General features: G+C 39.3%; 2 protein-coding genes and 1 long non-coding RNA gene across 4 annotated transcripts in view; 1 reads left to right on the top strand and 2 right to left on the bottom strand.

Annotated features, from left to right (window-relative positions):
- The window catches only part of PIGK (phosphatidylinositol glycan anchor biosynthesis class K), a 67,926-nt gene extending 59,406 nt beyond the window's left edge, over positions 1–8,520 (bottom strand). Inside the window, exons 1-6 of the mRNA XM_071564731.1 lie at positions 8,378–8,520; positions 6,677–6,730; positions 4,564–4,655; positions 1,979–2,114; positions 611–722; positions 165–261 (exon numbers count right to left, since the gene is read on the bottom strand). Coding sequence (XP_071420832.1) covers positions 165–261; positions 611–722; positions 1,979–2,114; positions 4,564–4,655; positions 6,677–6,730; positions 8,378–8,470 — 584 coding nt within the window. The 5' untranslated portion in view covers positions 8,471–8,520. The remainder of the gene's footprint in view (positions 1–164; positions 262–610; positions 723–1,978; positions 2,115–4,563; positions 4,656–6,676; positions 6,731–8,377) is intronic.
- Positions 8,521–11,170: 2,650 nt separating this feature from the next.
- LOC139676135 (uncharacterized) lies at positions 11,171–24,588 on the bottom strand. The gene is made up of 4 exons (XR_011698603.1): positions 24,432–24,588; positions 20,539–20,866; positions 19,953–20,016; positions 11,171–12,558 (listed from the first exon to the last, which is right to left on the bottom strand). It is a non-coding gene; the product is annotated as an uncharacterized lncRNA (long non-coding RNA).
- The window catches only part of AK5 (adenylate kinase 5), an 83,672-nt gene continuing 81,711 nt past the window's right edge, over positions 23,922–25,882 (top strand). The window contains exon 1 of one of the 2 annotated variants that reach the window (XM_071564730.1): positions 23,922–24,301. In XM_071564730.1, coding sequence (XP_071420831.1) covers positions 24,242–24,301 — 60 coding nt within the window. In that variant the 5' untranslated portion in view covers positions 23,922–24,241. The remainder of the gene's footprint in view (positions 24,302–25,882) is intronic. The other variant, XM_071564729.1, reaches the window with a different exon arrangement.

The following is a 25,882-nucleotide window of genomic DNA, read 5'->3' as shown; positions in this document are numbered from 1 at the left end:
TGCAGGAAGCTGAAGGCAAAAAACAAAACTCTTCTTTCTAAATGCAGACTTGTATGCAATTTTATGGATATCACACTGCTGAAGGCAAGCAAGGCCTACCAGTAAGACTTTGGTAATGTCCAGGAAATACACTATTTAATGTCTAAATATTGATTATTTCTTACCTCCTTTTCTGCCACATTTGTTCAAAGGCATCAGCAAGTTCTACATTTGTGATTTCTTCAGAATCTTGAAATTTTAGAAAACCATTTCCACCATGGCCTGACAGAAACATGAGAAGTTAGGCAAGTATGTAGGTTAAAGGAAGATATTCAACCTGGTTGACCATTTTTCTAAAATAAGGCAAACACAACTCTCTTTCTCCACAGACAGTCCAGCAAAAGAAAATATTGGTACAGTGTAAGAACACTACATCTATGCCATTTCAACTGGAAACTACACTGACTTAGTACTGCCTTACAGGCATTTTCTCTTAATTAGTATGACATGTTAAAAATAGAAAAAAAATCTTCTTGTTGATCCTTTGTTATTTGCACTACTGATGTTTTCAACAAACCCATCCAACTGAACAATAAACATCAATAAACTGTATACAGAAACCTGTAATTACCTGTCATATATATAAGAATATTGCTTCTGTCATCAGAAAGGAGACGTTTAGATCGTGGTGTGCTGGGGGGGATTCTTCCCGTTAACACACGCAAGAAATTTTCAACAGTAACCTATGAGGAAAAGCATAAAGTAATTTTCTAAAGACAGAAAGATTGATCAGTTATAGCTTGGGTTACAGAAATCAAATAAGAGAACACTAAAATATGCAGCATATCTAAACAGACATAAGATTGCATGGTATAAGTTGCATAAACAGATATTTTCTGTTTAAGGTGTTACTGCAGGTTCACAGTAATGTGGTACCTTTTACTTTATTCCATTAACATCAGCCTGCTGTTTTATTATATCCAGTAAGTCTACCACCACTGTAATTTCTACATATATTTTCATTGATCTGAAAACCTGTCAGCATATAGTTTCATTCTGCCAAAGTTGCTCATGTACTCACAAAATGCTCCAACATTAATATATGTTACCACTGAAAAATAAAAGTTTAAATTCCCTCTGGGACTCATGAAATAAAAAAAAAACACCTCAGTTACATAAGTCTGAGTGACCAGGTAAGCCCCATCTGGATGGTGACTAAGAAATCCTACAAGCCATCACTTCCTCTTTATATACACATACACAGCTCAAATGCCAGCAACAAATCCCTACTCAGAAAAAACCATCTTTCTCTACTTCAATGTTGTGTCTTCACTTCTTTCTATAAAGCTTCAGAGAAATAAAACATCTATTATATACTGAAATATGCTTCTATTACCTTTAGTAATGATTACACAGTACAATTAAACCAAGAAATTGATGTCTAATTTAAGATCAACTGGTAAAGACACTGTCTGTTTGAAGGAATATTACACAAAAAGAAAGGTGACAGAATGACGATTTTTATATAGTAATTACAGTAATGATTACAGCTGTTGTTAGAGCTTTTGTTTTATTTAAAAAGTATATGCTTAAGATTAGGAATTTAAGTAGGTTCCCCTAATAAACATTTCACTAGCACGCCAAAATTTTCACAGTGGTTTTAAGTGTTTACAAGATGAGACACTGAACAGCCATTTCCAAAGAAGAGAGATCTCAGTAATATGATTCTATTCCTAATAGACACAAGGAGTTCCAAACAATTTTTCAGCTGTGGAGATTCCATGAGTTAAAATAGCCAATACATGTTTCTAGCATAATACACTTCAAATACAAAACCAAGTATCAGTGAGGGGAGGGGTGTGTATTTTAAACCAATGAGTTGATAAAAAAAGCCCATCCCAGAATTAGTAATATGAATCGAAAGACTTCCTCAAACTTCACAGATGCTGCATAAATCTTTAAATAAACACTACCAGTGTTTTACTTAAAGCACAGTTACCTCGTAGCTTCTGTAATCCACTTCTACATCATCTCCATAGACATTTAGCTCCATGTTTTTATGACTGAACACAGTAGCTGGTTTGGGATTTCTGGGATTACATGCCATATCATCTGCCAGCATCAAGACAATGTGACTATGGAAAAATAAAGACAAAAACATTTAAGCCATTCTACTTTCATGTAACAGTCAAACAGAAATTAGAACACTGTTCATGATCACAGTAATAGCTTATAAAATGAAAAAGGTTCCTGATATTGCAAGTGAAACTTTGCTTAGTTATACCCCATTTCATTATGCACATCCTCACTATAGTGAAGATATCACACATGGAAGCAACTGTTTAATATGTTGCAGATTTAGTGAGATTGTCAGGTGTAGACCTGTTTTACGTTCAGAAGAGAGTATTTTGGACTAAGGCATCACTAGACCTAGAGTTAAGCACTGTATTTTTGCTAAGAATGTATTTAGAAGAAAAAAAATTTCATAATCATACACACTATAAGGTTCTTCATAATACTAGCACAGGCAGGTGAGCACAAACATGCATAGTCTGTGTACTACCACCTGGTACAAGTGGTTACTACATGCAACAAAATTGTTTAGGTGTTAACTTGCAGCTTAACTGTTAAACTAAAGAAATCCAACTGTACACGATATCAATGTGATTTTTGTGACGTAAAAACTTACACTGCATAATCATTCCAGAAATCAAAAAAGAATTTCTGGATTCATTTTGGCATTGGCTATTGGTAAATTATTTATGAATTGGACTATTGTACCCACATGTCAACAAACCAAAGCAACTTACAGTTATAAAACCAAAAATCATCTTCCTAATGAGTTTTGTTGTTGGAGGACAAACGTTATTAAATCACCAAATTGAAACAGTCACATTCAAAATAAGGCTATGCCCAAATCCATCCAAAAAGCACCAATCCCAAGAACTATGATACACATTTATTTTTAAGATGTGATTTTGAGGTTTCTTGGGAATTTTGGGCTGGTTTTTTTTTTTGTCAGTATTTTGAACACAGTCTTGCAGCAAAGAAAGAAAAACAGATAAAGCAAGTTTGTCGAAGGAAGAAACATGTTCAACTCCATATAAAAATTGCTGCAAATAGTAAAAAATAGGCTCTTTCTTTTGGTCTTCTCCAATGTCTTATTCTTGACCTGAGCCTGAAGCGTTGCTGGCTCTTTGAGATTAATTTCTAGATCCTTGGATCACATACAAAATGGATCAGGCTACTGAACAACAGAAATCTCCAGCTGTAGTTTTTGCAGTCCTTCTAAAACTGTCACCTATTTTGACCTTAATGGTGAAGACAGATGGATGCCAAGAAGATGAAAGCTCTCAGGTAAGCACAGAACTAGTGAAAGAATTTCTAAGGCAGTGCCTAGGGTGCCTGTGCTTCAAAGGCTACACGGGAGAGAAGACAGATGCTTCTGAATGAGATGTGCAAAACCAAAAGCCATAATTTCTGTGCTTTAAGCCCATAGCGCTTCAGCCATGCTTTCCCTTAGATTTATAGCCCCCCAGTGCTTCTAAAAATTAGGTTTCAAAATGCCCTCTTTCAAAAAATAGGAAGCCACTCTTTCTTTTTAAAAAACACAGGAAATAGGATGATACTGCCATTGCATTCATGCCTCAGTGGAAGTTAATTAGGGACTCCAGATACTACTGTTTTGGACTTGGAAAAAAAAAAGCCATCCAAATTTAATCCAGAAGAGTATGATGTGACAAAGCAGGCCACACTTCTTTAGGCTGGAGAAACTACCAGTTCTCTAACATTAAAACTCAGGACCACCAGGATTTCCACAGGCACCTACAGTTACATACAGCCTATTATTCAATGGATGTCGGTGCCTAAAATTCACTTCCACAGTTCTGATACAAGTAAATTACATTCCAAAACAGCTGGATGGAACTGTGCCAGCATCCCTAAAACTTCCAGCAGGAACACAACTGAAAGACACTCTAGAACAGTTTGTTCACCTTCCCACTCCTGCTGTGAAAGAAGGGGTACTATTGTAACCATTGTTACTATCACTAGAGAAGCAGAATTTCTATGAAAACTACTGGGTTTTTAAAAAAAAAATCATGCAAATTGCATCTTTTCAAGGCAACTTTGCTATGCAGGAGTTGCTCTGTTCAGAGCCTTTAGTTAAAGATTTGATGTAGTTGCAGATGTGGAAATCTTAAATCTTCATACAGCCAGAGTTACTAGTCTCTCTCCACTGAAAGGAAACTAAGTACAGCAAGAGTCATATCTTGGAGTAGGACTGTCACTGCTGAATGCATTTATCAATTTTCATATTATGCTTTCACCAATTTACCAAGTGGTATATTTTAGTGGCCAGGAATAATCAGCCAATTTCAAGTGAAAGGTTTATCATATAATTTGTTGTTTTGCCTTTTGAACAACACTGCTGTACTTTTCAACACACTGATGCAATTACATCCTTTCCTTTTCACTTTTATCCAGTTAAACTGGGAAGATAAATGTATTTTTATGCTACTTTAGACAGCATGAGAACTTTAAGAACACATTTGTAAGGAACTGGATTCACTAAGATTCCCTCACCTATCAGGAATGCCCAGTCTCTTGACACTTCTGTATACTGAAAGAGTATTTGCCACATGACGATAATTAAACCAGAACCGAGACGTGCACACCTTGAAAAGAAAGAAAGAAAGCACATTAAATAATCTAAAAGATACAAACTGTCCTGGCACATTGCATAAGACCATAACGGCAGGAATATAAAAAAAAAGTAACAAATCAGAAAGGAAATAGCAACACCAAGAAACTCATGATATAAGGTATAAAAATCTTTGTTGCACCAAAGCAAAAAATACTGAAAATAAAAGTTAAAAAAAAAGTTACTAGCATACTGACTCATGAAAAAATTGTCATAAACCCTAACCAAGTATAGAAAGTGGCACTTTAGGGAATAATTCAGCTAATTTTTTTCATTTGCTTACTCCATATCAAATGGAATTAAAAATCAAAGGAAGAGTTCTCATCTCAATAGCAAACCCATTCTGGGAGCATTTTTGCACAAAGGCATTAGTGAATTCATGCAGAAGCCACACACAGGGGAAAATACACTGAGGACATTTGCATTTAAGGAATAAAATATAACAAAGTAAGAGCTAAGTGAGTTCTAACCAAAATCTGAACACAAATTCTCAAAAACCTCGAGGGAGTTCAGGTTCTACTGTTCTAACAGGCAAAGGGGCAGGGCTCAGTCATTCCTATACTTAAACACTCTCTAAATCAGACATTATTCTGATTCAGAGATTTCAAAAACTTCTAAAAGAGGAGGTGACTTTAAAACCACAAAAACTGAGACAGAGGTACAAGCATTTAGGCAGTTTCTTTAATTTTTCCGCTTTAAATGTAGAGCTTTAAGTTACACTACTTAGCAACTTTTTCTCTAGTCTTTGCATAAAAAGAACTGAGAAGTAGCTTAAACAATTACAGAAATTCAGCCAGAAAGGATCCCCTTGTGTCTTGATTATCCTGTCAGTCAGGAATTTCAAAAAAGCCCACAGGAATCAGTCTGTGAGAACATTTGCCTTTCAGCAAAAGTTAAAGCTCTGAAAACTGTGGCCAATTTAGCTAAGACATTTCAAGGTACTATCATCTGCACCTTTCCTCCACTACCTCCCTTACAACACGGGGGAAAATGTGTCTAAGCTTTAAATATAGCTATTCACACTGCAGAATATTAATCCAGCTCCTGGTGAGGTGGGATTGCAGCACGATCCCAGGTTTGAAGTGCCTGATAACAGTAAACCTCCCCCTATTTTACTGCTTAAAATATTAGTAGCAATTGTTATAAAGCTTAATGATGAACCACTGAAAAAATATAACCAGCAGAAAATCTGTTCAGGACAGAAGACAGCTCCCTGGACTTAATTTTCCACCTTGTGTGTTTTTATGGGTGCTGATAAAAGCACCTATTTGTTCATAGTATTAAATTAGAATTAGATGTGCTAATAGTTTCAAGTTTGTACATTGTAGAATCTAGAAATTAGTCCTTCCAACTCAATTAATTATTGTTAACTTTCCTTTTATATTGCCCAGTTTTAGTATCTAGAAAACAAACAGCTGCTACTGAGTAATTACAATAGTGTTCTGAAACAAATTAGTCATTAAGACCTGAATTGTGACTAAGAACCAATTGTACAACATGATTCAAAGCTAATAAAAGACACGTGGCAAAGAAAAAAATAATTAGGATAAGAACAATTGATCTAAACATTATGTTGCCTAAAGTGATTTTATTCTAAACCTGTTATCACAAGTTAACAGATTGAGTAAGAACAAAAATGAGAAATAAATTGTACCTTTCTGGTAAAAAAGATCACATTTCCCTGGTATCAGAATTAAACTTTCTTTTCCATATGCAATACATTAACTTAACTATTTTAACACTGTCAGAATTTTTGGATTATGAATCATGCCATGTAGCCAGACACACTGAGTGCTTGAAATCCAGTCATACTGAAAAGATAATTTCATTATAGTGCAATAAATTTGTAGGCACAATTTCAAATTCATTAATTTCCAAGTCTGTATTTTTCTATTTCTTTCAAGGGAGAAGGACTCTTGAGTGAACGTTGCAATTATGGCTCCTGATAAAAAATCATCGATTTTATTGGAAGAAAACAACCTGGACAATGCTTACCAAAACCGCCCAGTTATTTGTATGTCCACTCCTAAAGAACTGCTCCGCTTGATCCTGAAAGACAAAGGAAATTTTGTATTTTTTTCGGCAGTAAGAAATGACCACTCACACTTTTTCTGTTTCCACAAGTGTTGAATGCATATGCTTACCACACATTACACAGAACAAACTACAGAAAAGCTACAAGAGAGGAAGAGGGGTTTAGGCTGTTTTGCACATTTCACGTGAATTACCTGCTCCAAATCCTTCCCTGAAACTTATTACATAACAAAAAAGACAGAACTATTAGTCACTTGCAGTTTAGTTAAAATGAAAAGCCCGCACATCTGTATTCCAAAGGACACTCCAAGAATAAAATATGATTTACAGACCTACAGTTTCATCCCTAATGAGAAAAGAGGCTTGGATTCATTTCTATTTTCAAAAGCAATTTAGTGAATCTGCAATTTTAACCCATTTTAAATCCAGGATTGTTAACATTTATCTTCCAAAATCAGGAGCTACCTTCTGCACAATCTGTGTTCTCCGTCGTTTCCACTGTGCTTTGCAGAGAGGGCCCTTCCTTACTAGACAGCATAAAGCAGGACATAGAAACGGGATAAGACTTTCCACAGGTAAGGGAATGAGTCTGACACAGGGCAAGAACCCAGACCTGCTGATCCTTAAATGAGACTCTGCTAACTCTGGTACCGGGATGATGCCCTTGGTCTCACACAAAACACACAGCAGAAGTGTTTGTCTAAAGTATATTGTACTTCAGGCATTAAACAACTTGCCACTTCGTCATCCAAAGACTTGTTTTGGGGAGGGTTTTGGTCCTATTTGTAATTAATTTCAAGTATAACAACTTGTTAAATAACCAAATTCAAACACAAACAACACTCCAGATGTAGCGTGGGCACGGTGCAATAAGCAAAGTTACTGACACATGAAATTACTCCCACCTGAAAAACCCACTGGCACCTGCCGTGCGTGAGAGCCCCGCACCCAGGCCGGGCCAGGGCGCCTGCAAGTCACGTTGCGTGGCCAAAGGAAAACCGAGTTTCAGAAACCTGTGTGCGGATCCCGAGTGTGGAGTTTTGTTAACTTGAAGCAGTTTGGACAAGTCAGACACGACAGTGCCTGCTGAGCCGGGCCGTGCTAGGTAGGGCTGCGCCGCACCGCCGCCCATGGCACACCGAGCCGGGCAGTGCCCAAGCTGTGCCGCACCGCCGCCCGTGGCACACCGAGCTGTGCCGTGCCCAGGCCGTGCCGCACCTCCGCTCATGGCACACCGAGCTGTGCCGTGCCCGGGCCGTGCCGCACCGCCGCCCATGGCACACCTAGCTGTGCCGTGCCCGGGCCGTGCCCAGGCTGTGCCGCACCGCCGCCCATAGCACACCGAGCTGTGCCGTGCCCGGGCCGTGCCCAGGCTGTGCCGCACCGCCGCCCATAGCTCACCGAGCTCCGCGCGTTCCGCCCACGGGGCAGTGCCGGGCGGGGCCAGGGTACGGCCCGCCCGGGCCGGGGAAGGCAGTACGGGGTGCCTGTCGCCCGCGCCGCCGCTCGGGAAGGCAACGCGAGGCTCCCAGCGCACCCCAAGCGCCTTGGGGCGGCTCTGTCTGCGGAGGAGAGGAGATAGGGAAACGAGCAGCACAGCGCCCGCGGCGCCACCCGCCCGTTCGCTCTCTGTCCGCGCCGCTGCTCCCACCAGCCTCGTACCTGGACGCCGCCGGCGAGCGCTGCCCCGCAGCAGCCCAGGAGCAGCGCGGCTGCAGCGGCGCGGGCCCGGGACACGCCGGGCAGGGCCGCCATCGCTGCCCGCCCCTGCGCGGGCCCGGGCAAGGCCGGAAGGGGGGGCGCGGCCCCTGCGCAAGTTCCGCGGGCGGGAGCAGGGCCGTGCTGGGATGTGCCGGGGATGTGCCCGGCCCGCAGTGCTCCTGCTCTGAACCCACTAGAGCTCGCTCGGCCTCCCCTGCCCCTGGAGCGCCTGCTTTAGATTCGGTTTTGCGGAGCAGAGGCAGCATATCTCACTACTGCCGTGAGCACAGGAGACACATCTCTGTCACGGGGGTACCACTGGTGGGTCACAAACCCCGGCCATGCATCTCGCCTGTGGCCGGTCGGCTCCGGGGGGCAGCAGCAGCCGCTTCTCTCGGCTGCCTCTCAAAAACTGGCTGAAATCCCTGAGCTTTGCTGCGGGCACCAGGAGGGCAGGGCGAGCTGCGGGCCGAGGTGGCCTTAGGCCTTGGTGGCCGCAGGGCAGAGCTGCCTTGGAGTGCAGGGGGCAGGTGGGGAGGAGGGACCGCCTTTGGCGGGGGAGAAAGTGGAGTCTAAAAGTACATTATCTTTTTTTTGTCAGGAAGCATTACTATAGCCTTGCCTTCAGCCCATGCATCCCTCAGAGCTGACGAATCATCAAATTTTTATTTCAATCTATTGAACCACTTGGTATGATTCTTTCATTTCCATTAACTCAACTTGTCACCACTTTGTTCAATTGCCTGATGCCTTCCATTAGTGAAGATTCAGAATCTGCCCTGAACCATGGAAGCTACTTCTTGCTCTGTGTACTTGTCATCCATAATTACTTTCTCAGACAGGAGCATATTTCCATGTATTGATGTTGGATTTTCAATAGCATCCTGTTTGCTGTTTAAAAGCATCGCTGGTTTCCTCGATAAAAATAATCGCCTGTAATTAGATGGCCGCCTTCTGCCCAAAGCTAATGAACTTACTGCCTTTCAAATACTGTAGCCGTCAGCTCCTGTTGTGCCTGAACACGCCTCCTTTGTGAACCTTTTATGAACCTATTGAGAAGTGCTATGGGCATCAGTGTCTCTTGGTGCCTGGTAAAAGCTGCACTAGTTACCTTCTTGCCAGAGAAAACTAAATTAATTTTAAGACCAGGGCCAAGCTTCAGCTTTTTCCTTGCCCTTTCAAATGCTTCGACTTGGGTCTTATTTTCAGATGTGCTCAAAATGTGTCAGTAATTCTAAAGGATAGGCAAATACCTTTCCAAGCATGTTTTATAAACCAGTGAGTTGATTTCATGGGCTTTGATTTGGACATCACCTCATTACTTTTTAGGTCCCATGTGGAGCTGGTCAAAAAACATGTGATAGAAGGTCTAAGCCTTTGACTGAACTTCTTTCAATTAAGCTTACTTCCTTCTTCTTTGCATTGTTTACAAATATTCATCCTTTAGTAACATGCGTTTTGGACTACAGCTTTTCCTATAGAAGTAATGTGAGCAGCTGTATCCTGGTGATGCATCTTTGAACCAGAGCTAAGCCTTGATGTTTAAACAGCTTACCAAGAATTAGTTCTGATGTGAGAAGTAATAAACATCTTTTCTGTGAAAAAAACTTAAAATCATCCTATTTCCTTAAGACCTCCTGAACTTTCTGAAATTTTTATCACAGATAACCCTAATTTTTTCATTGTGTAGGGTTTACTACATAAGAAAAGAGAAAATTGAAAAAAAAGCCCCGCAAAATTTCTGTCATGTGGCATTGGAGTGATACAAACATAGGTTATCTCCTGTGGACTGTACAGACATTTTACTTGTGCTGAGCAATTAAGCACTGTAGCAAATTTTCCTTACATGAAAGTTCACTTGTAGTAGATGAGACATTTAAAAAACTAGGTTTCACCTCTAATCAGAACTGTTTTAGCACATTTCTCCAATCAATATTGCTGCTGGTTCTTATGTGTTATATGTAGTTGGGTGCTGCAGTTGACAGGAAGGCTTAGCTGGCTCCTCAGGTAAAAGCATAGCTGCAAACTCAAGGCTCTTGTGTCACATGCTGTCTGCTGCAGTGTGTGAGCAGTGTTTGGATCCACTGCAGTGGCACTGCAGGTGTTACTCCTTGATTGTAGGTGTTCAGGCCATATTGCTGCCTTTCCATCCCAGGGCAGAGACAGCACTGAGTTAGGGCAAACTCAGTTGTACAGTTCATTGGAATACTTTAAAAGAATGGCCTCTAGTTTATATGCTGTGTAATATGGTGCATAGTTCACCTTTTTAAGTCTGTTTCTGATTTGCCTTGTGGATTCCTTTAACCTGCTTGAGTTTACTTTGTAATGGATCTATTTCTCCTTCTAATTCTGGCTTTTGTTTCTTTGCAGTGTCAGTCTTTCATGGGCTTTAGTATTCATCAGACATGCTTGAATATGCCAGGGCTTCAGGCATTGTTCCTGGAGGTGGTATCACTTCTCTTTTTTTTTTCTCCCCAGGAAGACAGTACCAAAAGCTTTGTCCTCATTCTTTTTATCTTTATTCCCTTAGGCAGCTCTCAGTACAGACTTGGTGTTCCCTTTCTTGCCTGCATGGGATTTTTTCGTCTAGAAATTTAGCTCTATGCTGTTTGCTTCCATTTCTTAGCTCTGCTCTGTTTCTGTGCTAATCACAGTGTTTTTTCATGCTCTGAGTGTCTTTAGCTTAACCTTTGCCACAACGTGTCTTGTACGTCATGCTGAATAATTAGAAAGGACACCAAATGTGTATCCCAAAATTATCTGTAATTAAAACAACTGTTTAAAAAGCTGCTGTAACGGCAGCTGGTATTCACATTGATGCCCATGTTGGTGCCCTTCCAGATCCTTTACTCCTCCAGCAGGTTGCTCAGGTCCTAATCCTCTAATCTATACCCTCTCAAAATTGCCCTTTATGAACCATCTGTCAGCTTGCTCCTGTCCAACATGGAGCAAACAAAGGTAGCCTTCCCTTCAGGAGAGACAGCAATCCCAAGTTGACCCCATAAGCTCTTAAACCAGGAATTTGTGGTACTAGAGTCCACCTGACACTTTTTGATCACAAACTTGTGGGGTTTTCTATACCAAAATAGCAATTAAATATCTCTAATTTTGTTGGTATTAATGTTGACTGTAATACCTATTTGTATCATGGTGTATCTCTTCCTCCTTCTGTACTCTTGATTCTGAGTTTGCTTTCCTGTGTTTATTAGACTTGCATTATTTTATCAGACTTGCATGATGATTTTCTACTGTATAAGAGAAAAAAAAAATCTTGGGCTGTATTTATTACGCTTCAAAAAAAATTAAAATGAACTCTTGCAATGAAGTCAATAACAGTGATTCTTAAGGACTCATCAAGAAGAGCTCAACTGTACTATCTCACTTAAAAATGCAGATTTATTACTGTCTTAATTTTGGCTGTCAGTACAATAGATTAAAAATTCTATCACTGAACAAGTCTACTGCAGTTTGGTATCTGAGCTGATAAAATGGCTATCTTAAAATATGGAACCTGAATGAAACAACAGTATTCAAATTACTCAGTCTGGGGTTTTTCCACCTCTGTTAGTGGAAGACTGGCTTGACTACAGAACATTTGTACTTTGAAAAGATTTACAATAGCAAAGTAATACTCACAAAAATAGGCAAGATGAATATGGTGAGAGTAATAGATGCAGAACTTCCAAAAGAAAATTACTTGAAAAGAACCCTTTGCTTCTAATATTACTGAACTGAAACAGTTGTACTCAACTGCATTTACCAACAGATTCTTTTTGTACACTGGCTAAACACATTAGACCCTGCACTTTCGTTCATCCATAGCATCAAGTCGCTTAACTCTACATTGGAATCAAACTAGACAGTGTTTTTTACTGTTAGTTACAAAGTAAGATTATAGACATAATATTTTACAGGCCTTTTGAGGTCAGAATAGAACAATGGCAAAACCCTTGAAGCCTACAATGAAATTCAGTTGACATTTCTTCTTAATGAATTAACCATCTATCTTGTCATCAGTTCTGTTCTGTCGTTGATGATGCAAATATCACCAGGTGTGGAATTTTCATAATGTTGAATTGTGTAATAAACCAGTATTTCATCTTCAGAAGACATGAAGTTAAAAACCATTCCAGCAGCTTATCCTGTTGGTAAAAAAAAATTAAAATATGAGAAAACAAAACATCGAAAAACAAGGGCTTCTTTAGACAGTTTGTTAGGTGTAATGGCAGTCATGAAATACAAATGCACATCATATTTGGTCTCAATGCATCAATACTTTTCTCAACAGAAAAAGCTGAAAACCCTTTGTCAAAACATTTTTTTTATTTAAATAATAAAATATGTTAAAAATACCACAGTAAAAAAAAAAAAAGCTCTCTTTTTTAAATTACCCTCCCCATCGAATTTTTCCATTAATATTTCAAAAGGGTACATTCTCAAATGGAAAATTCATTGGCTTCTTCATTAGGAACAAGATAAGGATCTTAATTAACTTGCCCTAAATAAAGCTGACTTTAGAACCACAGTTTTACTCTCAATTTCAAGCAGTGGATATAACATACTGTGCTTTAGAATCGTTAATAATTCATCATCTTTATTTCACTACTAGTTCTGACATCTCTATGATAAATCTCTCCTGTGTCCCAAACACACCAAATATCTCCAGTGTCTCAGGAAATTCGTCCCTGTAGGGATTGAACTGAAATAGTCTCAACTCTGCTGGTTAAATTAACTCAAATAAAGGGCCGTGTTGCTGATGGACTCGTTTTCTCTCCCAAACCAATACTTAAAGCTTTTGTGTGTACTCCTAAACTACTCTACAGTCTGCAATCTAAATATATCCCTTTGTCTTCCAAGTAATTGTCTTCATTTGCAAGGAAAGGGATTTTTTTATTCAGTTGAGGACTACTCATCAGCTATATGAGAAAACAAACACAAAAGGTTGGGAAAAAAAATGGCTGAATGCATATCAGCTTTACCTGGAAAAAAATTAATTTAATTTTGTGAAAATCGTACTAGAAATAAGATCTACAGTGAACACTGAGTCAACTTTAAAAGAGGTCACTTATAGTCCAAGTACAATAACATCAATTAACATTAAATATTTGAACAGTGACTATAACTGAATCCAGTACATTGCCATGAAAGGTTATGCAGAGCAATGTGTGATGAGAACTGAAATGTTATTAGACCTGATTAGTGGAAGACTGCCCTCGAGAAGCAAAATTTAAGACAAATCAAAAAATAAGCCATTAAGAAATTTAAAGAACTATTCTCAATGGAAGGAAAAATTTAATTTTTTAAATGTAAATATGCATGATTATTTCTGTTTTATCAAGAGTTATGGGGTAGAGTAACATCCCAAAAGCTTTTTAGACAAAAGTTTACTTGTACTTTTTAGAGCAGTTGCTCAGCTGTGAACAAAAGTGGAGCAAATCAGCAAACCTTAATAATTTCCCTATCTACTCAAACTGTAAAGCAGAGCTTTTTGATCTTTCTTCAGCCTCATTTACCAGGATACTGCAAAATCTGCTGTCAATCAGGTGGAAGATCCTCATGCTGAACTAAGCATGGAGTATCCTTCAACATACTGGAGATTCTAAGTCCATGCTCTTGAAAATTAAAAGTACCTGTTTCTTTGAGTGTGTTCACTGGAAACCGTTCCCAAGCAGAAATGCCAGAATGACTTCATAAATTGAAATCAGAATGCTTGGAAGCCAGAATTCACTGTGATTTATAAAAATGCAGTCTTTCCAAAATTTATATCTGCACAGAAGGTCAGGAAAAGGTCTTGTCACCATTACAGTGCTGGCACTCAGTGCAAGGTGGAATTGTACTTAAAAAATTAAATAAATTAGTACTGAGCAGAAAGTCTAGACAAAACCAAGTAGCAAATTCAGCAATAAAGTAAACTGGTGACTAGGCAATCCCCCAAATACTTTCTTTCTTAGAAGCCAAATTTTGTGGCCTAAGTTGATGAGGATATTATGCAAACTGAGAACTGCCCACACAGGAATATGTTGTTATGAAATCTATGGAAGTTTTTCTATATTGTTTGAGACTCATGAATAAAAAATCCAAGCACCTCCTTTTTACCTGTTTTTGTGCTAAGGAGTGTATCCTGATGAGATGTTTCTAACGGAAAGGGACCATCAAGAAAAAGCCGTGGTGATAACAGGAATTACCAATAAATGAATATGTGCCTGTCGTTTCTATGTGTCTCCTGTTCTGTAACCTCAATCAATCATTTAGCTGCTAAATATATATTATATAAAAATGTAAAAGCTACATTTACTGCAGATTTTACATTTACTACACCTTTTTTACTATGCCTTTTACATTTTAAGATAGGCATTTGAATTTACATGTTCATTCAAGGTGATTGATGTTTATGTGGAGAAAAGACACCAATCAGTCAATCAGCTTCAACTAATCAGTGCCTTAATGGATGCATTTGCAAAAGTATTATCTCAGCGAAAATCACCCTCTTGCACTTTAACTCTGATAGTTACCAAGGATTTCCTTAAACAAAATTTCATTATAACATTATGTAAATGCTAAAAAAAATCTTACACTTTAGCTGCATATTCATATTAAACATATATCTCAAGAAAATACTAATACTTAATAGATACAGAAATGTAAGGATTACAGACTGAAGTTTCACAAACAGAACAAATTAAGATTGTAATTTTCAGAATAATTATATCAAAATCGTGATATGGGAGTGAGGGTACATAACTTTACTTGCTGCTTAGCTATAAAATTAAGAAGATAATAATTTGACTCTGTTAAATGTAAAAGTAATAAATGCTTTTATCTATACAGCAGCTCTTACTGATAGATCTCTAAGCATTCAGTGTTAATTTTATGTCATCTTGAAACCTGGATACTTCATTAACTATTCAAATAATTTCTGTGTTGCTACTATATATCCACTTTTGCTCTTTCATCTTACTCTATTTTCCTGCATATTTTCCTAGGATAAGGAAATTTTCTTTGATTGCTTTATATTAATCATGTTATGAGAAGCATTTTTAATACAGATTCTTTTCCATGTATGGATTTTTGCCACTAATAAGAAGGCTGAACATATTTTGCCTGCCTTTATATCCACATCGAGGAACCAGAACAGTATGAACTATCTTTTCCATTTCCTTCAGTAATTCTGTGTCTAGTTATGATGATCTGAAAATGCCAGATTTGTTTTCAATTCCTTTTGTGAAATAAATTAATCTTAGTTCATTAGGCTATTTATCTGCTGTGAATTCTAGAAAAAAAATGTGTTTTCTCAGAGCAGATTTTCATAGGTTCATAAATGAAAAATTTGTTTTGGAAGGAAGTATGTCTGTGTGTGTATTAGTAATGTTGAAGGGTAAAATCTGTATTTTTTTTCCCAGAAGTTTCTCATAACACTATTTCCATAAAAGTCAGCTGGGGAAGCTGTACAGTTTACCTCTACAAGTTGTGTTTGTCTCTTCCCTATCCTGGAGGCTGACGGAATGAAGTTTCAGTAGAAAGCAGAAAATGCAGTAGAATATCATTAATTGTCAATCAACTTATATAGAACAATAAAATATCAGCTACACTAAAGGGTAATTCAAAAAATTATGTTGAAAACGGATTCAGAGGTGATTTAGTTGTAAAATGTAGATAAAGAATAATTTAAGGGATCATTGAATATTCAAGTATTTTCCAAATTGTACCAACTCAGCTGGAAGTCAGTGATCACTTTTTTAAACACACAAGAGTCAAAATAATATTTTTTTAAATTCCTGAACATTTTTAATAAGTAAGAAAGCCACAACCACTGAGTTTGTCACTTGTACAGCTCTACCATTTTATAGTAACCTGCCTCTTGTGATAAGGAGTTCACACAGGAGCAGAACTTTGTAAGGAGTTCTCCTGAAAACAGCTATCCTTAGCAAGCCTCTCCTGAACCTCCTTCTGTGATGAATCCAACAGTCAACCACAGTGCATTTGCTTTCCAGATGCAACTGCCAAGTCTGTTACGAGGTATCAGTAAGACAGAGCTGAGGAGCCAGTGCAGCTCTGAAGTTCAAGAACTGCTTTATTTATGGGGGTCGCATGGCAAGGTGAAAAAAAGGCTTTGGTGAATCAACAAGTGCTGAAGATTAGTAGCGACTTCAAATATTAAACCTACTTGGTATTAGACTGTATCCAATATAAGGGTAACCTCTTCCATTTTGCCAAAAGTTTTCAACCCATGCTATGTTGAACCTGAGTTCAAGTTCAACCCTCGTATGACAGTGACGGTTCTATTAACTGTGATCTTTGCTAATAAGCCATCTGGCAGGGTGTCAGCTTCTACTGAAAACAGGTGTTTGATCCAATTTTCATTTGTTATACTGTCAAGAAAGCATTCACTGAAGTTGGTGACTAAATTCAGGCAATGTTCTTGTACATCAGTAGAAAGGCAGGATGAATTTTGAATTAACATTAAACCATTTCTATGGGTAAAACGTGTCACTTTCTCTCATGTCTCTCAACTTACCTCACTGTATCTTCAGGTGCAATTTCTTTATCTTGCCTTTGTTCTATATTCTGATTTGTATCTAATTATTATGTAACGCGCATATTTTAATATCTAGATATTGCATTCTATTCATTGCAATGAAAGAACAAGAAGTTAAACAGAGTTCAAGAACCTTAGATCATTGAAAAATTACTTACTTTAAGCAAAATTAAGATTCCCCTTCAAAAAATTTGTTCCTTATATAGAGAATTCAGAGTTGTAAGCCAATGCTTGCCTAAATTACAGCCTTCCTGGGTTTAGAAAAGTCATTTGGACATTCATTTCCCATTTTATTATGAAATATGAAAAACAAAGAGAGCTTTAGCTCTAAAGAAACTAAGTTCTTTAACAATGAAACAACAAACACCAGTGGCTGACTACCATTTTGACAGCTACTACTCTGTGGTGACTACTGAATACACACTGAATATGGAAATAGGTGACTCTGCCTTTCACCAAAACACTCCACTTATTGCCATGATCACTCTCAACCAGAGAACATGCCAGCATTATTCCAATTTGAATCCTAATTAAAAAAAATGCTATGTCAAAAATAAAGATTTTTTTTTCTTAACATTTATTTTATTCTTTGGCATACGTGTATAACCTGACTATAATTAAAAGTACTTGTGTTTGACTACAGTGAAACAAAAATCTGTACTTATAAATGTCTTGTGGACCTTTTCATACTAGGAAAAAAAAAGCTCATTCTGGAATCCTTCTTGACTGTAGGTAAAAACAACTTATATCCAACTAAAATGCACTTTTTCCCTTTGACTTGACATCACAATGTACTGTTCCACTGGAAAGATATAAGCATCAAAAAATGTTGAAGGTTTCTTAGTGTGAACAATCCCTGAAATCATTATATGACTCTTCTAAGCCCTTCATACAGGAAGTTGGTATTACTTTCAAATCATTTAGCTTTCTATTAAAAAAGTCAAGATGCTTATCTTTTCAAGAGCTGTACTTTGTGAAAGATGATTTGCAAGTAGGGAAGATTTTTGCTGTATGACTATGACTGAATAACAAGTTACAGAAATAATGTCATAAGCTACTGGTCCATTTAACCACTGAAATAAAACTCAAATGATAAGTAGCAGGGTTTCATACTTTCTAACAATCTTAAGCTCCATAGTATTCCCAAGATGAGGTTTAATAGGTGTGCTTGAATTCTTTTCTATGGCCACCACTCACAAGTCATTATTCAGTTGAAGCCCATTTTACTAACTGAATTTTGCTGTGTTTCTTTGTGTTTATAATTTTTTTTACCTCCAGCTACGCAAACTCCCTTAGCGCAAAAAGAGGAGAGACAATTAACTGAAATTATTATTTAAGGACAGTTCATAGATTAGAACCTTAAAATCTGTGGTTGGATCCTTAGGATTAAAAGGCAGGGAAATAAAGACTTTATTGGAAAAAAATTGCACTGTATTTTTAAGTTGTTTAAAATTCAGTATCCATTGATTTGGACTGTTTATTAATCAGTTACAGAAAAATGGTTACTGAAGAATATAAAGTAATCCTCACAAAACCATAATTTCTTTAACACTGGGGGGAAGAGGGAGGGATTTCAGTTTACTTGACATTAAATAAAAGCAAAAAGCATTAAGAAGCTGCAATGGATCAGACTGAAGGTCTTTGTAAGCTCTCAATCTGTGTTCTCACCAATAGTGATCAGCTGTTTTAGGGACTAGGAAAACCTCTACAGGATCTCCTGCCTTTCATGTGTCAGAGACTTGAGGACTTTCTGAGGTAGTAACCTTGAATTCATTAAGTTACATAATGCTGTACAACATCCTCATACTATCTAGTTATTATAAGCCAGATCAAGGATCAAAATTTCAATACAAAAATGTGAATGATAATTGGGAATTACTTAAGAAATGTTAACAAGACAGAAAAGAAGTGCAGCAATTTGCCTTAAAAATAAAGATACATAAGATTTTTTTTTTAAAAATCTATTGCAAGTACAGAAGCTGCAAGAAATACATGGGAGAGATTTACGAACTGTTAAAAAGTGAGAAGGTAAACAAAGTTACATAAAACCCAATAGTAAAAGTGGTACAACAACAGCATTTAAAAGAGCTGGTTTTCTGAACAGAAATTGGAAGACTTTGCTAAATATTTCTGTTCTCTATATAGAGAAATGATCAGAGGATGTAATTATACCAAAGCATGATGATGAAACATTCTCCATTACAACTGTAGTCAAGTAAGTTTTATAAATATTAGTCACTAAAGATAACTGAGTAAATCTGCATATTTGGATATGTTCTATTGGAGTTTCAAAACATCTGGAAAGGACAAGAAAAGGAAAAGCTGGAAAGGGCCTCTAAGAACATTTGAAATATTTACATTCTGGGAAAATGCTAGACCAGTCCTTTGTAAGGGTGGCGGCACAGGGAATTGTAGGCCTGGCCATCTAATCTGGAACTTAGTAAAAAACCAGAACTGATAAAACATACTGGAATGTAGGTTAATTAATTTAATTAATGTCTGTCAATTCCAGTTTTTGAAAAATAGATCCTCTCAAATCTATGCATAGATATATGAAGAAAAACGTGCTGATCTGATGGCATTTATTTATTGCTGCAGGATGTTTTCTTTAGGATTCACTTTAGAAAACCTGAGTGAAAAAAAACCTCACTGGTTACAGCAGTAATTAACAAAGACTAGGGAAGTGAGAACTCACAAAGGGGACAGCTCATTGGTACTGAGAACACTTATTTCTTGGTAAACTGGATGTAAGCAAACATATGAAGTCATACATCAAAAAATAAAGTACAGGTGGTGATGCTTGAGTGGAGGAATCTATGAGAGAAAACAGTGGAAAGCAGAGCTGCCGGGAGTGTGCCAGGTAACCAGATAAAGGTAAGCCCTGTTGCAACACCAAGGCAGGGCACAAATTCAGTCCATCAGCAGGAAAACAGCAGAATCAGAGCTGGGAGAAAATCACAGGCAGGCTGGAACAGCAGAACAGTGTGTTCTGTTTGATACCTTTGTTGAAGATGCCTGTTGATAAGTTGGAAGGAGTTCAGGGAACGGTCAAAGAATGATTACTCTGTAATTGGAAAATAAAAGCTATAGGTATTTAGCTTATCATAATAAAGAATGACTTAATCATAACATTTTTTAAAAATATTTTTTTCTCAGCAGATGGAAATATACATCCTCAAACTTTTAAGCAGCACAATCTTCTCTCTTTCCTCCCATGTTCTATTCATCCTGATGTCCTCAAAACTTACATAAAATGGTAATTCTAGGAGTTTCAGTTACTGATTTCATTCACTTAAGTAACCTGTTTAGGTATCAGTAGAAAAGCAAAAAAGGTTTGTCAGAGTGGAAAAGAAATGGGAGGGAAAACATCAGGTTTTAAAAAAGTTAACAACAGTGTAGCAAAAAAGTTCAGAAATGGATTTCTCATTAAAATGTAAAGATCATTTTAGTAATGTTGGATTAATTTACACAATATGGGGCTGCAAGTAAGCTCTAACTTTATATTAAAATGCATATTATTTCTGGATCAGTAGCATATAATTCAGCATATTCTATTTAAAAGACTACATATAATTGTTTTACTTACAGAATCTATAAATCTTCAAACTGTCCACATATCAGCCAGTATAAGCACATCAATCCAAGGACATTGGTTCTGATTTAATAAAGACATCTAGCAAAGCAGCAACTTGTGTGACAAATGCCAGCTACCAGTGCACTAGACAAAAAAATTAACGTTTATAAAATTCTGGGGTATTCTGAAGTGGTTTTTGAAAACATAGAACCTTGTTAAGCTTTGACTGAAGGCTATGGGTGTGAGATAATTGGTTTAACCAAGAAGAACAGAAGGTCCAGAACACCATATTCCAGCTGATCCCACACTAGTTCCATATTAGTGCAGCTTCATGTAGCTCCTGGAGGAAACAAGAAGACAATGGAATCAGCCCAATGGTATAGGATCCATAAGAAGTTTTCAAGATGGATTTTCAGAAATGTCACCATTCTGATAGCAAAATTTTGTTCTTCCTACTGTAGTTTCTGACACTCCAGAGAAGGTAGGAAGTGGTGAAAGTATTACCAAAGTGATCCTTGTGCCTCAGCCGGTACTACGAAGGGCTGTCCTGTACCTTCAAGAACGGGCAGTGCTCTGGAGCTCAAATGAATGTGCCCATTTCTGTGAACTGTTTTTGCATTCTGTGTTATCTTCTAAGGCAATAAGACCACTATGCTCCCGTCTGCACTCCTGATCAAGTACTGCTAAATGACAAACAGCTCACCTTTGAACAGCTTCCTTTATGTTATGTACACACCTGAAATGACAAATAACCCAGCTCCATGTGCCCATTTAGTTAATCTGTGCTTAATCCTTTGCTGCCAATGTTCTTCAGAGCCCTTGAGAAGCATCCACCTGTGACCTTGCTCAGTATGGGGATTTTGCTGACAGTAAACACATAAGAAATTACTTTTAGTAGGTACCCTATGATTAGATCAAAAAATATCCTTTCCAGATACATTTCACACATTCAGTCTGACAGATTCCTAAATGGCAATATTTGTTCTGGGGTGGTAATTTCTGCAACATAGAATTTGATTTTGTTGAACAAAAATCAGATTAGTTCGAAATCTCTTTTCTTGAACAAGAATTTAGATGTGCATAATGAGAATAGCTGTATGGCAGAACAGTTAGAGTTTTTTATTTTCTGTTAGCATTATCTAACTGAGAAAAATGCCTGGGAGCTTACAGTAAAAAACCAACAAGTGGGACAAGACTTTACACAAAAATTTTTCACATTCCTGAGAAAGCATGTGAAAGGAAGTATTTTTCTCTTACCAAACAAGGATGTTGGATGAGATTTACCCATAAATGTTGAATATATAAAAATATGTATGCTGAAAGCCTATAAATGGAATTTATCTGAGATAATACAGATGAATTGTTTTGTATAAAGAAACAAACCAAAAAAATTAAATGCACAAAAAGGCAAAACCACAGCTCTGTATGCCTAAACAGAATGGCAGCTTTCATTAGCCCTCCTTAATAAAGACGTTATTTCAAGAAAATACCTTTTTAATTTAATTCTATCTTCCTCTTGTCAAGCTTCATTTAAGGTCTTTTAAAAGCAATTATATCTCCTATCTTTTGATTAGAACATTGAAGCCTACTCTGTTTTTTACTCAATAAAAATTAAGGTACTATGCTTTTCAATGAATTTGCATTTGGATGTATTAAAACCTTAGCAGAAGAAAGGAGAGTTAAAGCCATACCCAGATTTTATGGGAGGATGAGAAAGTCTGCAGATGAATCTTGATCAAACTCTCCAGCAAAGACTAAACTCTGTCTTAAACATATGAGAAGTGTCAATCCAGTGACTGCAGCTCCTCTAAATGGACACCACTGGATTCATAGAAAATGGAGGTTGAGAAGATCTTAAGCCGTCTATGCCAAACTACTTTCCAGAGACACTACAGATGTAGTAGTTTTCCAATAGTTTCACATGGGAACAGATTGCCCAGAGAGGTTGTGGGTGCCCCATCCCCAGCAGTATTCAAGGCCAGGTTGGATGGGGCCCTGAGCAACCTACTAAGTGAGTGGCATCCCTGCCCATGGTGAGGCGGTTGGAACTGGATGACCTTTAAGATCCCTTCCAACCCAAACTGTTCTAAGAATGGGCCATTCATCAGCCAATTGCTGTGAAGGGACATTAGTTGCTGCCTTTTATGTGTAAGCTGCTGGGAGTAACTGCATGACTTAGAAAACCAACCTATCCAATTTGTCATAAGATCAAGGGACTGCCTCCCAAGCAGTTTAGCAGTTTGTGGAATGAGCAAGGACTGGAAGACTCTCTGGGAGAAAGGGAAGTGTCTACATAAAAAGCTGAAGGCCTGGCTGAGGAAAAATAGGGCGGTAACTACAGAAGTGGCAAAATAAGGAACATGGCTGCAGTTGAGGGAAAGTTTTTCAAACTGATATTGAACCACAAATCATATACAAAGAGAAGCTTCTTAAAAGACTCATGAGAAGACCTTCTTATGACTGAAAAAATACAGAGATATAGAAAGCAGTTGCTCAGTGTTGTTTATAAGCTTGCAATAATGTAACCTATTTCTGTAAGGGTGTGCCTTAGTGAGACTACAATGATGTTGTGTTAGAAAAGATAAAATCTAGTTGGAACATCAAACTTGATATAAAACAATTCAGCAACTGACATAATCTACTCTGACTTCCAGTGTGTTAGAGTACCACAGAAGCTACCCCCTACTTAGCACTCCTCAGAATACATGGAAATGCACCCTGTTTTGGGCTTCCCAGTAAAAGAGAGCTGTTGATAAACTCGAGTAAGTTGAGTGGACAGCCACAAAGATGGTCAGGGATGAGAGCACTTGCCCTTGAGGTCACTCGGCTTGTTCAGCTTGTGGCAGGCTTAGAGGCCACATCATAGCAGCTATCCAAGAGTTGATAAGAAATGGTCATGAAAATGGAGCCAGGCTCTTCACAATGGTGAAATAGAAGGCAAGATACAAATTGAGACACGGGAGATGCTAACTAAATAGATGAAAACCCTTTTTCACGTCGAGGCCAGCCAAGCAGGTGTTTGCCCATAAAGACTCTGCAGTCTACATCCTTTGAGGTTTTGCAAGATGGGACTGGATAAAGCCCTGAGCAGCCTGGTCTGACCTCAAGAGCTGCCCTTGCTCTGAGCAGGAGGATGGGCCAGAGATGATCCCAGGTCTCTTCCAGCGACCTGCCGATAACAGATCATAGATGCTCATGACTGATTATACTTCGTGGCCTTTTGCCATATACAATGTGTCTGAAACGTCTAGCTCTCCAAAACTCCCAAAAGCGGTGCCAAGGGCAGAGACCGCGTTATACCGGGAAGCTTCTACTACCTCTGCGCTACCCCCGCGCCCAGCCCTCCCCTTCCCGCAGCCGCTCCGCAGCCCAGCCCGGGCAGCCGGTTCACTCGCAGTCGGGGCAGCGTGCCCGCGGCTCGCCGCCAGGCACAGCCCCTCGCCGCCTCCGCACCGCAGGCACCCCCCGAAACTTTCCCCGGCAGCCTGCGCAGGCTCTCCCTCCCCGCCGGGGGAAAACGTGCTCTCGCTCCCTCCGTGCAGCGGGGACGGGAGGCGGGCGGCTGCCTCCCTCCTGCCTCCCTCCTCGCCCCCGCCTCGGCTCTCCCACCCGCCCGCGGAAGCCTCGCCGAGGCTCCCGCATTGCATCGCCGAGCCCAGCGCGGGGCTCGGGCTGCCCACCCGCCCCGCCGGCGCCCCCGTCCCCGGCTGGCGGAATGAGCGCCGGCGAGGCGAAGGAGTATCTGGCCCGCAGGGAGATCCCGCAGCTTTTCGAGGTAGGCGAGGCGCAGGGTCGGGGAGAGGCGTTTTCCGCCCCGTCGGGGGGGTGCTCCGCGCTGGGACCCCGCGGCAGGCAGGGCTGAAGGTGGCTCGAAGGACGGAGCGGCGCGGGCTGCGGCCGCGTACCTTGCGCGGGGAGCCGCGCCCGGAGCGCTGTCCCCAGCCCGGGCCGGGGGGCGCTGCCCAATGCCCACCTGCGGGAGCCCCCGCGGGCGCGCAGGGAGCGGGGCGGCCGCGCCCCTCGAGCCGCCGCGCTGCGGCCGCCGCGCCTGCCCGTCCTCCCTCCCTCCCTCCGCCGGGGAGAGAGCGAACTTGGGTGTCCAGGGCAAAGGAGCGCCGAGGAATGCAGGCGGAGGGCATCTCCCCTCTGTCTGGGGGAAGAAAAAAGCCTCAACTGTTTAGTGAGGTTTTGTTTGTCTTCCTCTAAGTTACCTGCTGCTAATGGCCGATAATTACTTCTCTGTGCAATGTGGATTTCCCCCCCCCCCTCCCCGAATCAGACATCCTGCAGTCTATACAAAACACACACGGGCACACATGTTTTTTGTCTTGTCTGTGCTGAAGCTAGACATTTTCCTGTGTATTTGAAAATTACGGGACACAGACCATGCGTATGTTACAATAACACGGTTAGAGTGTGAATGGTTTAACAAGAAAAGAGATGCAGACAAAACTGGTTTTCTGTAGAGGCTCAAAGCTTGAGCTAGCGATTTTTAAAAATCGGTGCATATGTTCTGCAAAAATACATGGCTAGTTGCTGTGATCAGTTAGGTAGTACAGTAAGGGCACAAATGCATAGACATTATATCCTATTTGATAAGTTCAAATGTATGTAAAGAACAATTATTGTATAAACTGTAGATAATAACTGAGCAAATCCTGAATTGGAGCTATTTCTGTTTGCTACTAATACCAACTATAACTCTCAAGTTTATTCACACAAAAATTAGGAAGACAACAGAGGAACAGAAGTCATCCTGAAAGACATGTATTGTTAAGGGTAGGTTGGATACAATGGTCTTGTGGAGAGGTGAGATGATGACTTGTGTATCACTTTGTCAAGGAAAATCAATTACCATGCGGCGGAGGAAGGCCTGGCAGTCCTTCCTCCACACACAATGCTCGTGGGGACGATGGATGCAGAATACAGCAGAGAGGAGTTTTCTAGTGGCTTGGAATTTCTAACCAATTAAATCAGGAAGCACCTTTGAATTTTGGGGTTGCAGTTTTAGGGTTTTTTTCCCCAATACTGTTCAAGATGCTATTTGAGTATTTCTCATGATTTTTAAAAATCATTTTTTCATTGCTTGTGTGTTGACAAGAATATGGATGAGATACTTGTGAGTGCACCGGTCTTTAAGGAAAAGATACATTTTAGTGAAGTCAAAGATCACAAAGAAAATGTAACTTCTGAGGTTCTTTAGCTTGAGCACTGCTCTGCATGTACTTGGCAGTGGTAGTTCTAAGAAAAATGTAGAGGGTTTTTTGCTATTTTCACGTTTTATTACAGTGTAACCAAACAAATATAAAAACATAGCCATGAGCTCCCTGTTCCGAGTAATTTTTATGACATTGGC

This window comes from Pithys albifrons, chromosome 10 (genome assembly GCF_047495875.1).
Source record: "Pithys albifrons albifrons isolate INPA30051 chromosome 10, PitAlb_v1, whole genome shotgun sequence".
In the NCBI taxonomy this organism is placed as follows: domain Eukaryota; kingdom Metazoa; phylum Chordata; class Aves; order Passeriformes; family Thamnophilidae; genus Pithys; species Pithys albifrons.
Note: the sequence above shows the minus strand (reverse complement) of the source record. Positions and strands in the feature narration are given on the sequence as shown.